The sequence below is a fragment of the Cephus cinctus genome, unplaced genomic scaffold (assembly GCF_000341935.2).
Source record: "Cephus cinctus unplaced genomic scaffold, Ccin1 Ccin1_scaffold0310, whole genome shotgun sequence".
Taxonomy (NCBI): domain Eukaryota; kingdom Metazoa; phylum Arthropoda; class Insecta; order Hymenoptera; family Cephidae; genus Cephus; species Cephus cinctus.
In genome coordinates, this window is record NW_014333013.1 from 417,888 (window position 1) to 435,414 (window position 17,527).

Sequence of the window (17,527 nt, forward strand, 5' to 3'; positions counted from 1 at the left end):
TGTTTTGGACTTAGGAATTGAACATTTTCGTAACAAAAATGGACAGTTTGTACAATTTGGTTTTTTAATCTTTTGTATACAAATACATTCGCACATCTCGCAAACACACCACATAAGTAACGTACAATAAATGCTCGTAAGCGTTACTATGAACTAAGTGGAAGAACAAATCAAGTAAATAAATTAAGTGTTTCGTTCAGATAACGAAATTCTGTAGCTAAATTTCATACTTTTTCTTGTTTCACTTCAGTCGAATGAAAAAGATAAACTCAGTTTGTATATTTTTTAGTAGTGAGTGTATTGTCACTACTGCATCGTTAGGCGAAATTGGAGCCCTCCGATTCCCATAAAACGTTGAGAACAAACGCGCATCACGGAGTGCAATTACGTTCTCTGTTGCGTACATGAAATAATTGCGAAACGCTCCCGTTATTCATACGTAGTGAAATTAATCGAAAATTTGCAATGAAAATGTTGCAATGTGAGGAATTTGTAAAACAGCTATACATTGTATAGCATATTCCACAGTTGTAAATAAGTCTAGTCTTACATTTTTAAGTTTTCTTATAATTCATCATGCTCTTCATCTTTATCTTCATCAGCATCGACTTCATCTGATGCTTTTTCAGTCTCTGAGGTAGACTCATTGTCCAAAAAGTCATCTTCCTCTTCAGGAGCTTCATCTAGTGGGATACCTAATGTTTTTCCCATTAATTGCTCAACACTTTTTGCGAAGGATGCTGTGTGCTGTAGCATATATCCTGACCTAAGAGTGGCTGTCTGAAACATCATTAGAGCCATTTCCTTCGCAGTTTCATCATCTTTGTCTTGTTCCACTCGGCGTAGTAATTCACGGATCAAAGGATGTCTAGGATTAATCTCAAGGGTCTTCTTTTGGTTCAAATAATAAGTCTTCTGTGGATCATTACTCTTTTGATGGGCATTGGAGATGGCTAATCGCTCCATGTTACCAGTCCATCCAAACATGCTAGCAACAAGAGCGCTTGGAGAATCTGTTAAACGCTCAGATACTTGAGCCTTGCTGATATAATCCTTCAGGATATCGTTTAACCAGTTAGTAAGAGGTTCAAATGTTGATTTTAGTTCTTCCATGCGTTCCTTTGCTTTATCTCCATCATCAAGTGTGAAACCTTCCTTCGCTACATTTTGGAATTTCTTTCCGTCAAATTCAGGCAGAGAAGAGATGGCGTACTCGTCGACTGGTTCAGTCAAGTACAAGACCTCATAGCCCTTTTTGTTTAAGCGTTCCACAAATGGAGATTTCTGAACCTCAGCTAAGGAACTTCCAGCTATATAGTAGATATGTTGCTGGTTTGGCTTCATGCGAGCGACGTAGTCGGCCAAAAATGTATTTCCTTTCTGTGTCGAAGAACGGAATTGTAGAAGCTTTGACAGTCGTGCTCTGTTCTGAGGATCTTCAATGACTCCTAGTTTGACATTAGTGCTGTATTCTTTCCAAAATTGCTCGTAGTCGTCCTTTGGAATCTTCTTTATCATGTCTAGGACTTTTCTAATTAGCTTCTTTTTTATTACTTTGATTAACTTATGCTGTTGCAATTTCTCACGTGATACGTTCAATGGAAGATCATCACTATCTACAATACCTCGCACGAAAGACAAGTAGTTTGGCATCATTTCATTAAATTCATCTGTGATAAATACCCTTCGGACATAGAGTTTTATATTGTCACCCTTGGTACCATAACGGTTGAAGCTTTCACTAGGTTGTACTTTGGGTATAAAAAGTAGGGCCTTAAAGGTCACTTCACCTTCGGCAACGAAGTGAATTTTAGCCAATGGGTCTTGACTGTCTTTTGTCAATGCCTTGTAGAAGTCATTGTACTCCTTATCAGTGACTTCGGATGGCTTCAAGGTCCAAATTGGTTTGGAGTCATTCAACAATTCCCAATCCCAGACGGTTTTGTCAATTTTCTTAGTTTTCTTTTCTTCTTCAGCCGCATCTTCTACCTTTGCATCGTCTTCTTCATCTTTCTTTTCATCTTCTGTTTCATCGACTTCTTTATCTTCGCTGTCAGTCTTCTCAGGTTTGTCTTCTTCATCCAATTCCTCTTCAACTTGAATATTTTTGCTGGACCACAAGTAAATTGGGAAGTTGATGAATTGCGAGTATTTCTTGATGAGGGTTTTGATAGTATCTTGTTCCAGGAAATCCAGTGCTTCATCTTTCATGTGTAAGCTATAAAAACATATGAATATTAAACTGCTATTTCAAATAAGTTATATATAATAATTGAGAAAAGTCATTTGATTACCTAATTGTAGTTCCTCGTTTGAGAGTATCTCCTCGTGGATCTTCAACTATACTGTAACTTGAACTGTCAGACTCCCAAATGTACTGTTTGTCATCATTGTGCTTAGTAGTGACAACAACTCTGTTTGCGACTAAGAATGACGAATAAAATCCAACACCGAATTGACCAATCATATCATTCATTTCTTGCGCATTGGCTGCATCCTGCATCTTGCCCAAAAATTCAGCAGTTCCAGATTTTGCAATTGTTCCAAGGTTATTCACCAAGTCTTGTTTAGTCATACCAATACCAGAATCTGTGATACTGAGAATCTTATTTTCTTTATCTGCTTTTATTCTTATGCTCAGTTCTGGATTTGTATCCAAAACATTTTTGTCAGTTAAAGAAAGCAGTCTGATCTTATCCAATGCATCAGATGCATTGGAAATAAGTTCTCTAAGGAAGATCTCTTTGTTACGATATAACGAATTGATGATAAGTTTCATCATTCGATTGACTTCTGTCTGAAAAGTAAACTTCTCAGCCTTTTCCCGAAGTTCTTTAACTTGTGCAACATTGAGACCATCAATCTTAATGGCCTCCTCTTCCCTCTTCACAACTTCATCATCTATAAGCAAAAATATTATACAATACTACATATCAAGATAATACCTATCACAGTTAAGTGATTTATCAGAACTTGGACAATACTCCATATCAGTGACTGATGTAAATTGTTATGAAACCCTACATGCATTCCATATGTTATTTTAGCGTATGGAGTGTAATTATAGTGTGATAACCAATTTGAGTGTACAATATTAAAATATGTACTTCTTCAAATAATAAGCGTAGCGGGTAATATATTGAAAAAATTACCAGTTCTCGATCCTTCTCGACTAGCCCCAAGATCGTTTTCAACGGTTCCAACTTCGTCTTCAACGGGGTCCTCTTCAGCTCGGACGAATCCTAGGAGACAAAAAAAATGCAAATATTATAATTTCCGTTTATACTGTTCCCGCTAAGCGTCCTTACACTTTTAGTATGAATAATACAATCAAATTATAACAAATCTTACCGGCCAGAAGGAACAGCCCTACAGCCAATATGAACAATTTTTTCATCGCTGTACCGTACGTTCAAACAGGTGAACTAACACGCACGCAATAAGAAAACTTCTTCGCACACGGTGCTCCGCCTCGTTGTTTTTAGCCGACTGTCAGAAGACCTACGTTGGGATGAAATTTAGGAAGACGGGAACAGCAAAGTGGGCCAATCACAAAGAACCACGCAACATACGTGGACCAATACGATATTACCCGGTGTTAGCCCTGTCCAAATGTCGTTCTTCTATTGGACGATGATTCTGGTTAGCTTCTGCTGTTCTAGAATATTCAATCGGCTAATCTATTTCTAGAATATCAAGTTTACTTACCCACTGAGAGGGATAAAAGATAAAGAACAGCCATTGCATTATCTTTGCATGAAACTCCAGAAATATTTTATCTTTTTAATAATTCTCATACAATCAGTAATTTGACATAATACAGGGCACATATTTAAAAGAATATCAGTATAAGTCAGTAACAATAAAAATACACAGTATTAAGTGAAAAGTTTCGTCAACAACCGATTATTCTGTGCTTATACTATTTTAGAGATTGATACAAGTGTAATAATTGAGGAGACTCCTAACTTTTCATTACCATGCGAGTCAAATTTAGACGGAAATTGTAAATGATAAGTTTTTGATTTATATTCTTTCCTAAAGCGGAGTTCGGCCCACATTCTACAAGATCATCAATCATTTAACATTAACTTCGCAATAACCAACTGAAAACTTCATAAATAGTATGACTCGAAAATTTAGTTAGACTTGGGTTCTTGTTTAGATTGTAGGTGTGTTACTGTACAAAATTATAATAGTAAAATTTATCATCGGAACAATTTTTTAAGCATAGAAATGCATTTAAATTTTTTAGCACTAATTTCCCAACGGTGTCAATTTCACAGATTTAGTGACTGTCGATTTTTTATCGACTGAGTTAAGTATTCTCTAAAATCTTTTTACCTATCGGTAATGCAGATAGATCAAAGAGGTTCATTATGTCGATGAACTCGAATATTGAAGATCTAATTAATGAATTTCTCAACTTCATACGCTACAAAGTACGTATGTAATAGTCTATTTAATATTGTCAGAATATTATTATTTTAAAGAATGTTTCAGACTGATATGAGCATCTGCAATAAGTATAAATAAATTAGGAATGGGTTCACCTTACCCTTTTTTGTCTCTTGCGGTATAAAATTTTTAAAACAGGTTTCTAATCTCATCAGGCTCTAAAAGCACTGGTATCACTCATAGCAATATGTTAACTATAAAGTAAATAATTTTATCATACATATTGGCACTATGTGTTTCGAACGACCATATGTACATGACGTAATGCCGATTTCTTTAATAGATAACCCGTTAAATTATCTCAGGGTTCCTGAACCCAACAGATCCTAATAACGCGGTTCTCATGTACCCGGTGAAAGTATCAAGGAAGAAGAGATACTCATATAAGTGGGAGGAATCTCGTCAGGTGAACTTGAATTAGCTTTCAGTTCACGGCCATTCGTACTCCGACACTGACGTCATGTTATTCATAACAATCTTCCTTTTAGTCTTCACTTCACTTGTGAATTCGTCGGCTGGTAAAAATCGGAAAAACGGTAGAGACGAGTAGTTTTCTTCACTTTAATATATACACACCGTAATAATTAACCAATTTGAAGATCATATTATTATACATCCTTTAAAAAATGAATTACCAATAATAAAACTGGTCATTAACTTAAAATAAAAATATACCAAATTCATTGTGTATAACTTGAGGATTTATTTTCAAATCCTTTTACTGTATTCGCAGAGGAAGTATGGGAGCAGGATTTATCAAAAGAAATGCAAATTGGTGCATCCACCGAAGGATATGATCGTGTTGGACTACGTTGCGGTGCGGAAAGCATGACGGTAGAACTTAGGACTACTGAAGATTTTTCCGGTGTTATTTATACACAGGGTAGTTTTCATTCCAAAGAACCACCTTGCTTTTTGGATCCTACAAGAGGTCGTAGTTTTACTATGAACATTCCGTTGAACGAGTGTACTACTGAACAGGTGAATTTATATATGTTAATCGTCTGTTTAATACAACAGCCCTGGTATATTTTTATAATAACTTGGAATTGATTTAATGATTAACCATTTTGTTTTCTATAACTGTTGTTTTCTAGATCGGCGAACGGTACAGCAATGTCGTGGTGATTCAACACGATGACGAACTTGTTACGCCGGGAGATGCCGCCTTCACGTTAGAATGCGATTTCTCGAAGCCTAGAGACTTAACGGTGACAGCAGATTTTAATGGAAGTAAAAATAAGTGAGTATCCAAATATATACACAAGATCAAATCTATTTGATATTCTGTACTTAAATATATTATACTTACCGGATGATTCATTGAATTAGTCGTTTAAAAAGATATTTCAAAGATAATCAAAATCTTTACTTCTTTCGTCGCTTTATTTTCAGAATTGCCAAATCAAGTATCGCCCTGGTAGATGCAGATCCTGGAAGGGATAGAAGAAAAAGGGCCGCTTACGTGGAAAGCGAGACAGAAGAAGTAATCTTCACACCAGATTCAATTCGTAAGAGAAAAGAAGAATTGTGAAAGACTATAACGCTTGCTTTAATTGTCTCGAAGTATGAAAAAAGTTTAATTGCAATAAAAACGCTTCTTTTGTATCATTACGCTTGGGAATCAGCTTATTCGCCTTATCCTTCAGCAATAGAGTCAAATGAATTTCATTAAATTTCAGGATAGTCAGAGGAACAGGATAATGCTGTTAATCTTGCCACACATTTCAAGTGATCTCGAAGAGTATTGCGAGCTGATCAAATGCTGATCGATTATTATAGATTTTAATTATATGCCAATGCGTTATTATCTAAGATATATATAGTATATACACACACATATACTATATAAGTGGGAAACACATTTAGGTCGAGATATCCAGTGGAAAATTATGTATTATGATAGAGATATACAGCCATTACATATACCATAAATATGTAATTATCGTCCTCTTGCTAAACTATTTAATTACATGGTACGATTCATTTAGAGACGGATTTGGTAGTTTTAAGATGTAAAAGGGATGTTATTGCACTCACAAATTCTTGACGTAATATTGTTTTCTATTCCTACGATTACCTACCTATCTAGTAAGATACATGAACCTGACCAGAAAGAAACGATCTCGATAATCCTTGACACAACGGAGCATCGCAAAATGGATAAACTCATCGTTGCATTTACGACTCTTCAAAAATTGCTTTGTATTGAAGTTTTAAATGGAAACTTATTACATATATTTGAATTATAATCTCAAGATATTTAACAGATTTACGATACGCGTCTCTCCATAGAAATTGGACAGAAGTTCAATTCAATAAAGACGTGGCACGAAATTGGCATCACACGGAAGGAGGAAAAGTATCTCACAATCAGTCAAATGAAGATATTAGATACTTGCAGTGCATACTGTGGATCTATTCAATTCCTATCAGTCTCGTAATTGTTATTATAAAATAGCATGATAATTAAGTGATACGTCAATAACTAATTTATATGCCCCCACTTATATCATTTGCAAGTATATATATGTATACAGTTAATCTGTTGGCAAAGTCACTCTTGCACAGTCCTTGTTTCACGATCTGAGTTTGTCTATCCATATTCAATAAATTTCTAATATATTGATCAATATGGCCACCATTAAGTTTAAAAGTACCTCCCCGTACAAACAGAAGAGACTTGAGCCGCCGCCAGAGGATTATTTGTATGCTAAGTAAGCGGATTGAAAATTCTTAGATAAAGATAAGTACTTATTTGTTTCATTTTAATTATAATATTGAATTATTTAATTTAGATACCTTAAGGATATCAGTTTGCAGTCCTCCCACGTTGACGAGAAAGTATTAAATGTTGCTCTCTTCGGTATTGGTCGTGCTGGAACAATCCATCTAACGACCCTGGTACGTAGCATTCGTGTAAACTTGTTGTACATCGTTGACGATGATGAATCGAAGTGGGCACCAACCAAGAGATACTGGAAGCTAGACGACACTACATTCCTCTCGAGCAAGGATGCCGACAAAGTCTAAAAAGATGCCAAGTACGTATAATATGAAAAACGAATATCATAAGATGAATAGTTATCAAAAGAAAGTATGCACATTCAGAGCTTCTTATATTTTATAGAATCGATGCCGTGATCGTATCATCCCCCACGTTCACTCACGAGGGTATCGTCACCAGGGCTCTTGCAGCCAAGAAAGACGCCTTCTGCGAGAAGCCCATTGCTAAGAACAGAACTAATAGCGCCAAGTGTTACGATGTCGCCAAAAGAGCCGGAAGGACTCTTCTGCGCCTTCAACAGACGCTTCAACCCCAGTTACAATGCCATTCGTAACATAGTTCGCCAGGGTGAAGTTGGACACGTTCAGATCATCAAGGTCACGTCCCGTGATTCCCCACTTCCTACCATAGAGTACCTTAAGTTTTCTGGAGCTATTTTTCATGACTGTATGGTTCACGACATCGATATGGTTACCTGGGTAGTTGGAGAATATCCCATCAAGGTATATTAATAATTTTTAAATATTTTCTAAAAAACTAAGAATATCACTTACCCAATTTTGCTGATTTAATATAATTTTTGTAAATTTCGTCCAGGTCGGAGTTCAGGCACATGCTCATGTTCCTGAGATCAAAGAAGTGAATGACTTCGACACTGTTGTCGCTACACTTTACTTCCCATCTGGCACCTTGGGGATGATTGATCTTTCCCGTAATTTCACCTATGGCTACGATCAAAGACTCGAGGTCTTTGGAGCCAAAGGAATGGTCCATGCTAATAATAAGCATCCTATACACGGTGTCACTACGCAGTATAACCTTCAAGGGCTTAAAACTGCACCCATCTGGTACTCCTTTCCCAGCCGTTACAAGACTGCATATGAGAATGAACTCAACCACTTTCTGGATATTATCCTTGACAAGACTAGGAGTCTTGTTGACCCTAAAGAGACTCTCGTCGTTAGCAAAATCGCATCAGCTTGCGAAGAGTCTGCTCGTACTGGAAAGATGGTAGAGATCAGCTGGGCTCCTGGTGAACTGCCTGCATGTGATTGTTTATATTCGCCATTTAGAATAGTTGAAGAAATAACACAATTTCTGTAAGACCTATTAGATATAAATGTTACAACAGACGAGAATGATTGTTTTCAATGTGATATCTGATTCAGATTACCAGAGCTTTTCTGTCACACTACAATGAACGATATGTTTTTTCTTGAAATTTATAAGTAGCAACTGATACAACACGAGGGATTTGATGTAGAATAAAATGTGATATGCAACATCCTGTTATTTTTTTATCAATAATAAAGAAAATACAATAAAATGCAGTACGTACTAAGTGATTGGTAACAGCATACAGTGGATTTCGTTTGTAAAACGATAGAAAACCTGTTAATTAAATTATAGACATTTTTTTTGTTGGGATTCTCGTATAAAAACACTTGCGGATTTACGATATCTTATTTACAAATAAATTTGAGACACACCCAAGGCAAAAAACTAGTTCTCGTTTGATACCAAAAAGTAAGTCAAGAAAAAAACAAATGATACGTAAATAGATCATTTCTTTCCTATTATCGCACGTAACACTTTTGTAAGTTCAAATGATAACTTTCATCGTATTTAAGATTTTTCTAAAAGTAAACTTAATAGCAGATTCGCAGACTATTACCATATGTACACTGATTCATTTTCAATTGCAAAATATCTGGAAGCAGTGTGTCAGACTGGTATTAGACTTTTAGAAATACAAATTGACGATATACTAGTCTGGACAAATAAGAGAAAAAAAGAAAAGAGAAATTCTATTCATACTCTACTTTGCATTTGAGCGTCTATCATGTACGAGTTCTGCATGTAATTGTGCAGATTATGAAATTATAAAATGTTCTGTACGTTGCTGTTGGCCAAGTTATATTAATTACCTATGTCACTCATTATTCAGTCCCGATAATTTTCCTGCTCGTTATATCAACATGAGCCTTTTCATTTAACTCACTATACTAACGTAAGTCACCCTTGTTTCTAATTCTAAATGAATCAAAGGTGGTTTGATTACCCATTAATTAGCGCCACACAATTAGATTTGATACCCCTGATTAAGATAACATCCGTTTTGTTACCTATTCGATGAACCATGCTTGATATTGAGACAATTGTGATAATTACAAATTTTCAAGTCCTCAATGATTCAAATCAATATCTATTCGTTTCAAGTCGTGCTTCACTTGGCCAATAGCGAAGCAAGTAAAGCACTTATGTCGATGATCGTTGCAAAAGATGATATTTGTTTTTTGAGAAATATGGGAAGAACAAATATCGGCGCTTTTGGATGATAATAATTCTTTTAAGAATTTTCATTAACTCCCGTATAGTTCTCTAGAGTTCTTTAATAAGATGACCTAATCAAATCTCAAAGACTTGACAAATAAGGCTGCAATGGCTTGCGCCTTATCACCGTTAAATCTACGTAATTCGGCGATTACTTGTGCTCGTGTGAATCCTAGTGCTTCGATTTCTTTGACTGTTTCCTCAGAGAAGGGATCGTGTGGTAAAACAGTTGTTTCAAGAGCAGTGGTTGTGCTGGAAGATACCGATGTACTCAAAGGATTACTTGTGCTTAGGCCGTCTGAAAGATATAACAAACTCTGAACTACACTATAAACCCTAAATATTATGGCACTCTAAGATGATTAAGAAACATCATTATCTAATAAGATAAAGTATCTTCCAGGCAAGTGTTCAATGTTATGGAATAATTTATGGATGTGTAGAAAGAGGAATCACAATGAGGAATAGGAATAATAGGAAAGCCCGGATAGATACATACTTACCAGGTTGCTGTCTCTGCTTCTTCGGATCTCTTGAACTATCTTCCAAGGCTCTTTGCAGGTCCCGGTCGTCTAACGACTCGTCGCTATTACCACTAAGTCTTGCACATTCTGGCAGGTCACCTTTTAATTAAAAATAAATTGTACAAGGAGTATAAACCTTATCTAAGGTAATACAAGAATTTGTGGTTAGAAATGTACCTTCAGCTAAGAATGAAGTTTCGGTACCCGTGGTACCGATTTTTAGGACGTTTTTCTTGAGGTCTATACAACACTGATGTCTTTTGAGCATGTCTAACCCAAGTAACATATCCATAGGCTGTTCCTCGAGGACGCTGAACGAGGTAGTGAGGTGATCGTTGCCAATTTGGATTTGTACCATGTGTATGCGTCCAATGATACGCTGGACGCCAACACCTTTTGCGACGCCAGCCCACCTTGTGTCAACCAGTCGCATTATGTGACATCTTTCGGCACAAGCCGCGGACATTATTGTTGTCTGAGCACCTAATTTTCAAAACGGTAGACTTTGCAATGCATGAGGGATGGAGACCGGTAATCAATCGGTCGGGATTCGGTAACCCTGACGAGGATTCCGATGTAGGAGGGCAATGACTCGCGAAAATTTTTGTCGATGAATCGCATGTGCACGATCGGCGAGCTCTGAGGTCTATTATTAAGTTGTTTATCTGTGAGAGCCATATGCTACGCGAAGTCAGACTGACTCTTGTGCAAATTTAAAAATAGCGACTCGAGGAATAAACTGTATCGCGTGAAATATATTTTTACACGATGTTTGCACCAGACTGACGATGCATGTATAAACTGCGTGCTACCATATAAAGAATTTTAAATGCTAATAGTAACCTGAATCGATGAATGCCTTTACAGGGAATCCATTGACTTTACAGTTGATGTACAGCATTACGACAGTGCCAAAAGTTTCTGGATTGTACTCCATGGCAGCTTCCATATTAGCTTCAATATTCTTTTGCTTTATTTCCTCAGCTATAAGTCTCTGTGCCTCCGTGTCAAACGGATCTGCGTTCATCATTTTAAGACGTTGAGCCTGGCGCTCCTCCCGCGCTTTTATTTGCTCCCGAAGCACCGTTGCAAACCTATCTGCAATCCGCTGACTTTTAGACATAGAATAACGTAGAATTTTCAGGTTTCCATGACGATACTATAGAGAGAATGTATCATTAATATTTTAATTTTCATAACATACCAAGATTGCCAGACAGAAGAGCATCTGCTAATCTAGGATTATTCTGTTTTAACAGAGCAAGCTGATCAGGATTGGCTAGAAACATGTCTCGTATCATTACAGGATCATCTTCATTGCGAGGATTTTGGAAACGCTGTGTTGGTGCAGTGCTGGAACTTGGTGAAGGCCGGTTGGCTGAAGTTCCTGGAACCCTGATCGAACTAAAGTCCAATATAGGTACACCTAAAAGAATATACTAAATCATAATTGAATCAAATAGAAATAAAAATCAAAAAATTGCAATAGGGTATAATATTTCAATGCCTCTTAAAGATTTTATTCTTTGTTCTCTTGAAAAATGTGCTTCGTAGGTAACAAAGCAAATCGAAAGCATGTTATATAGCAAGACATTTCGTACACCAATAGAAGCACAATCAAAGTATAAAAAACAAAAAGAAAGAAAGACAGAAAGAAAGGGTAGCATCGAATGGATCCTGACCTCCATCGAAAGATTGTAAATTGAGAGCAGAGCTTCTCTGATGCATATGCTGTAGAATAACGGCGTCCCCATCGCATATTCCATGATCACGTAAAGACTTCTTATCATCCATAAGTGGTCGCCCATTAAAAGCAATCACAATTTCATGCGCCGGTACGCCACTCTCTATCTCACAGAACGCTTTGAAGTTCTCGAGTTCTAATTCCTCGCTGACGTCCAGGACGAAGATGTCGTCGCTCAGCGTAGTAACCGTCACCTTCATCCTGACTACAACGATGCCGGCTAGGCTTCTGTTTCCTAGAGATCCGAGTACTCACTCCACAATAACGGTATGAATAATGCGCGCAGTTTTGCGCGCTTTTGTAAGAAAAAAATTGGGTTTCACTTGGGAAACGGGGAGTGACGATGATAAACACTTTCTGGGATGTAAACAACCCAGCTCAGCAAAAATACTCCCCGTGACCGAGGTTAGACTTGAAGATAGTGCCGTTTCGTGAACGACGCAGATATCGGGGACATCGCTCTCGAATGCGAGATAAAAAACTATCTCGTACTCGAAGATCGATTATCGAGTTGACTAAATCGATTTTTTTTACAATTACCAGAGTCTAGCCGCTCAAGAACAAAATTGTTTATTATTGACAGAATTATTTCATAGACTATAAAAATTAATAAATAATTCCTTAAAAATTTTAAATTATTAATCAATTAATCATTTAAATGATTTTGAAATTCTTTATTTTGCAGAGACCCATTAAATCCTTCATGAACGTACATACTAAACAGCTCTCGTACGGATGTATAGTTAAAATACAATAATTATTTATAATCCTTTACCCTGGGACATGTAATCAATTCGTGCATGGTTTATTGTATAATTCAAAATGGGAATCTTCCCAGTCAACCAGCATTACAGTTTCTTTCTTGCAATATTCCCACCTAAAAATGCATTAAGTGTAATATAGTTTTAAATTTATACACTTACTGTCGGAATTACATAAAATGTGTTTACCTATTCCCTTTTCTATCCTCGATAGCTATTTTATTAATGGGTAAAATAATAGACTTAGGTTCGAACGTTGTATTTTCCTCCGTACTTTCAATAGCAGCACGATACGATATTGCACCTCGAATTACTTTTACATTTTCAGGTAAACTTTGAAATTTAGTAGCTGCTATACCGTAGAATGTTGTCCTTTCTTTTGTTGGATTGGACAAACTTAAAGAAATAGAAATTAAATAACATAACCCTTTAAATTCCCAAAGAATATTCTTATAAAATTTAATATACGTACTCGCAAGAAATCTTAAAATTTGTAGTACTGTTTTGATGCTCAATATTGATGTACAATATTCCAAGAGTCTTTGTAGCGACTTCAGAAGTCGTTACAACCGCTCTAAGTGGATCTCCTGTAAAATACAATTACGCAAACATAATATAGAATTTCGTCTTTAACCCTTTCGCTACGGCAGTCTGTTCCGCGGGAGTAGCGCCACTGAACGGGGCACTGCGCTTACGTCTTTCAATGGCACTTTGGAATTGTCTTGTATATATACTTTTTTAAGAGTTATGCAACTGTTTCGTCATATTATATAGAAAAACATCAACATGAGTATATTGTGGGTATTCAGAAATTTACATATTAACAAAGTAGTAGATTCTGTGCTACCAACGAAGTCAGGGTAGGTAGTCTCGCGGCCGCCGACTATAGTCGGCGTCCGTAGCGAAAGGGTTAAATAATTTTTTTTTATAACATAATACCGCAAAATGGTTCTTCGGGTCTTGTGACTAAGTAAAAAACACCACTTGGTCCACGATCAGCAGCGTATCCCATTTCCTGTGGTCCATTTGTCACTGCTCTAGGAAAGCAGAGACCTTTTTTAAAAGAACTAGCCCCACGCTTACACGTCCACGATGTAAATTTGCAATTTTGAAATTGGGTGTGCATACTCTCCACGAAATATTTCCAAGCTCTTATATGGCTACAGGCAATCTTCCTATTCAAAGACTCCTCTATAAATGGAAATGTAAGTATAAAACTGTTAAAATTCAAAATTCTCACATTTCCTAATAAAAATATTTCAAAAGGATACAGTACCGTTAAAATGACTGACTACAACTGAATTCTTCACATCTATACAACCGGGCTGCTCGATTCCGCCGTTTGGAAAGAAATCAATATGCCCAATGGGTTTGAGCAAGCCAAAACCATCGGTAAAAACTTCTGACCCGTCCGTATGAATGACATCCACAAGACGAGCATCTGACACGTCCAATTTTCTAGAACGATCTCGCACGAGGTGATTTTTAAAAAATGGCGATGCTGGATCCAATCCAGTAATACGTCCCAGAAGTAAATTCCTCTTTTTCAAAACTTCTGAGGCACAGCCGGCTACATGAGCTCCAAGACTAAATCCGATTATATGAATATTTACAGGATTTACACCCAATTTGATAACATCCAGTAATATCAATGCCAATTGACGACCAACTAGCTCAGTATTTGCTACAGCCGCTTGGTAAGTCGTACCTGCACCTCTGGTCCAATCCAATATTATCACATTAGCATCTTCCTTTTAGATTCAAAGGAAAATCTCGATCACTAGGTAATTATTTTTGGGACTAGACATTTATTTTGGTCAACAAATTTGTTTCGAAATATTTACCAAAGCTAGGAATGATCTTGCACCAAAAATTGCTCCTTCGTCATTTCCGCTGCCCTTGTAACCATGTACAATGACTTTCAGCTGTTTCTCAAAATCAAATTTTGATCCGATAATTGAACGGAAACTATCTCCGTATTCAATCACTTCCGGCATTTCTTTCCCAGTTCTAGTATACAACAAGAATCTCGTATTTATTACATTGGGGTGTTCGGGTGGACGTTTTAGTGATAAATGTTGCGGCGAATCAACGAAACAACCCACGAATTCTAGAGAAAATTTGGAAAATTATTTTTACAATACCTCTTCCTAAATTTGAGATCTACTCTATTGAAATCAAACAGACTTACCAAAACAAATTTTTGGTTTGAGGTTATCCCGGCTTAGACGATGCATCGTTCGTTTACGTCTTTGTACAATTCTCCCTAAACATATATTTCCATAAGAGTAAATGTCAATTAAAAATTATGGTTTTAATAACTAAAACAATGACTCACCCTGTCGCTGCGTATCGACCATCAAAGTTAGATACAAAATTCCCAAAAGAAATCCCAAGCTCCATTTCCATTTTGACCCGATCATTTCTTCGGTTAAAAAAATTGTTTAAAAATTTATCAAAAAATGATTAACACCTGTCATTATATGATTAAATAATTAAAAAAAAAAACCGATGCACTTTCATAGAACTCTCGCAGTACAGTAGAGAGACTGTCTATAAGTCTAAGGACTTCGATGCATATAATTGCAAAGTGCAACAAGAACCAAGTCGTGCAGCATATTGACGCAATGCATTTCCAAGCGAGTGCATACCGACGGTATTATTTTCATGAAAATTCTAATAATCATTCATAATTGCGTGATGACATAAAAATACCCCGACTATGCACTTCATAAAAAAACTAGAAAAATGTATCAAAAATTAATTAAAAACACTTTTCCTCAAATTTTCGCAATTCCTCAAAACAGACAAATCACTATCAAGTTATCCATCTCATATTTGATTTTAGGTACAGACGGCACACAAACGATACGATGTTATTTTGTCAGAGGATGCAATTGAACTTTCGCGCGACCCATTACGCCAGCAAAAAGACTTTCACTTGTAGCAGCAATTTTCGCAACAAGTCATTACACATATTATGCATATGTAGTTGCATATATTTACAGCGTACCGATATATGATGAACACTTAGCTACGTACCTGCCAACTGAACAGTAACCCAATTCTCTACGTGAGAGCAACATAAATATGTTCTACTAGACTCGTTGGCCCAGAATCTCATAAAGAAAAACCAGCCGACCTGAAACCAGTATTATTTCCCAAGAAACTTCTAGATCGATCGAAGTATCGATTAAACACTGGAAAAGGATACGAATGTGTGAAAAAAATATTAAATATATGAAAAAAACAAAATATTGTCAATTTAGACAATGGAATGAAATTTTTGGAAATTTTTGGATTCATGGACATTTTTGGTACAGGCTCATGTATATACATATATCGATATACTTATAACATATTTATTTGTAATATTTTCGTAATATACTCCTTATTATCGTAGACATATATTTATATGTTATGGCAGCATATTATTATTATGACATTGTATAATATAGGTGAGGTGACTGACAACACGTTTTCATTCGAATGAACTTTACGTTATTTACCTACAGGTAATTTCCATGTCGCACACATTTATATAATATATTTTTTGCTAATCGCTCAGCATCTCCCGAGCGATTTATTCGCTAACAATACAGAGCGCTCGTCGCCGATTGTATATCCATCGCGAGGGCGATCCACAATAATCAAGATCGCGATCGCGATATATCTATATAGTTTGCATGAGATCGGAAACGCTCGCCCAGTGTACGTCGGATTTCGCTAGACAATTTTTTTTTAATTCTTTCTCCCTTTTTTTCTCTCTCTCTCTCACTTTCACCCAACCTTTAATTTATTCAATAGTTAATGCATCCCTATTCTTAACGCCCACGAGATTCCGCTCTTACCGACCGCTACGCCGAACCATATAATATAATATCGTAATATTATTCATTTACTTTCCTATTAAAAATATTAATATATACTCTAATAACGATAATGCAACGTCATTAATTTATTATAGTTTGCAACTTAGAAAAATACTCCTGGCTCAACGTCACGGTCTCTCACGACACCCCATGTTTACCGCCCTTGTCACTCTCGACGGGAAAAAATACAAAACCGTTAATTCCGTCAGGCTTTAAAAATATTTTTGGACTTTTCATTTTCAATACTCGTACCGTTTGCTAATACCGTTTTGTTTAATTTTTGTTTAATTCTGACGTCATCAATTCTTCCATTGCATTCCAGAGACACCTATGGTAAGCAGGGTATTATAAGATTCATTATAAATTCGGGCAACAGTGACTCTATATATATGCTTTTTGTGCACTCTACGCTAACTCGAGTAGATTATAATAAATATAGCACCGTTCACAAAAGTCCAGTCAAGTTCCACAGGTTTTAACCACACGGAACATTAGTAATCTATAATAATTAGGGAACGTGGTTGTGACGTATTATAACGGAGTCGAGTCCCCGGAAGACAATGTAGAAATTACATGACGTCGAGACTTTCCTTATGACGTCACGCGAGTGTCAAACCGTAACAGGATAGATGAAAAGAAAAAAAAATGTCGGAAAATAAAAAATCCAAAAATATCAAGTGTCGTGTGAGACGATGACTCGGTTTAATAAAATCTATAAAAACAATCAACGAAACAACGGTAGTGCTAACCACGGATAAAATTTTCGGTTTACATACACGGTTTACTCGAAAGCCGTGAAAAAATGTATAATTCCCCCCCCCCCCCTT

The 17,527-nt window shown here is 36.4% G+C and overlaps 5 protein-coding genes and 1 long non-coding RNA gene across 10 annotated transcripts in view; 3 read left to right on the plus strand and 3 right to left on the minus strand.

Moving 5' to 3' along the window:
* Window positions 1-41: 41 nt before the first annotated feature.
* Window positions 42-3,538, minus strand: LOC107266408 (endoplasmin). Its single transcript, XM_015736856.2, has 4 exons — window positions 3,352-3,538; window positions 3,153-3,242; window positions 2,295-2,901; window positions 42-2,218 (listed from the first exon to the last, which is right to left on the minus strand). Exons 1-4 carry the CDS (start codon window positions 3,395-3,397, stop codon window positions 565-567), a joined length of 2,397 nt encoding a protein of 798 aa, XP_015592342.1. The 5' UTR covers window positions 3,398-3,538; the 3' UTR covers window positions 42-564.
* A 224-nt stretch (window positions 3,539-3,762) lies between these two features.
* On the plus strand, window positions 3,763-7,091 carry LOC107266411. 3 transcript variants are annotated; one of them, XM_015736860.2, is made up of 6 exons: window positions 3,763-4,659; window positions 4,742-4,994; window positions 5,192-5,439; window positions 5,556-5,701; window positions 5,854-6,024; window positions 6,141-7,091. In XM_015736860.2, exons 2-5 carry the CDS (start codon window positions 4,919-4,921, stop codon window positions 5,990-5,992), a joined length of 609 nt encoding a protein of 202 aa, XP_015592346.1. In that variant the 5' UTR covers window positions 3,763-4,659; window positions 4,742-4,918; the 3' UTR covers window positions 5,993-6,024; window positions 6,141-7,091. The 3 variants fall into 3 exon arrangements, with proteins under 3 accessions (XP_015592346.1, XP_015592349.1, XP_024939447.1); XM_015736863.2 differs by having other exon boundaries at window positions 3,765-4,994; window positions 5,854-5,969; XM_025083679.1 differs by lacking the exon at window positions 3,763-4,659 and having other exon boundaries at window positions 4,986-5,107.
* LOC107266410 (myo-inositol 2-dehydrogenase-like) lies at window positions 7,041-8,748 on the plus strand. Its single transcript, XM_015736858.2, is given in 5 exon segments — window positions 7,041-7,175; window positions 7,257-7,502; window positions 7,589-7,744; window positions 7,746-7,968; window positions 8,063-8,748. Coding segments are annotated over 5 exon segments (1,215 nt in total). The 5' UTR covers window positions 7,041-7,092; the 3' UTR covers window positions 8,570-8,748.
* Window positions 8,749-8,750: 2 nt separating this feature from the next.
* On the minus strand, window positions 8,751-12,516 carry LOC107266409 (protein DDI1 homolog 2). The gene is made up of 6 exons (XM_015736857.2): window positions 12,006-12,516; window positions 11,528-11,749; window positions 11,167-11,421; window positions 10,501-10,806; window positions 10,303-10,422; window positions 8,751-10,097 (listed from the first exon to the last, which is right to left on the minus strand). The coding sequence occupies exons 1-6, from the start codon at window positions 12,265-12,267 to the stop codon at window positions 9,871-9,873; spliced, it is 1,392 nt and encodes a 463-aa protein (XP_015592343.1). The 5' UTR covers window positions 12,268-12,516; the 3' UTR covers window positions 8,751-9,870.
* Window positions 12,517-12,726: 210 nt separating this feature from the next.
* Window positions 12,727-17,527, minus strand: part of LOC107266431 (pancreatic triacylglycerol lipase) — a 13,781-nt gene continuing 8,980 nt past the window's right edge. Inside the window, exons 2-10 of one of the 3 annotated variants that reach the window (XM_025083621.1) lie at window positions 15,871-16,028; window positions 15,167-15,253; window positions 15,020-15,094; window positions 14,673-14,938; window positions 14,105-14,579; window positions 13,768-14,019; window positions 13,301-13,415; window positions 13,018-13,224; window positions 12,727-12,944 (exon numbers count right to left, since the gene is read on the minus strand). In XM_025083621.1, the coding sequence (XP_024939389.1) occupies window positions 12,857-12,944; window positions 13,018-13,224; window positions 13,301-13,415; window positions 13,768-14,019; window positions 14,105-14,579; window positions 14,673-14,938; window positions 15,020-15,094; window positions 15,167-15,253; window positions 15,871-15,952 (1,647 nt within the window). In that variant the 5' untranslated portion in view covers window positions 15,953-16,028 and the 3' untranslated portion in view covers window positions 12,727-12,856. The other 2 variants (XM_025083622.1, XM_015736904.2) reach the window with 2 other exon arrangements.
* On the plus strand, window positions 14,208-15,835 carry LOC112494152. The gene is made up of 3 exons (XR_003059326.1): window positions 14,208-14,306; window positions 14,444-14,525; window positions 15,677-15,835. It is a non-coding gene; the product is annotated as an uncharacterized LOC112494152 (long non-coding RNA).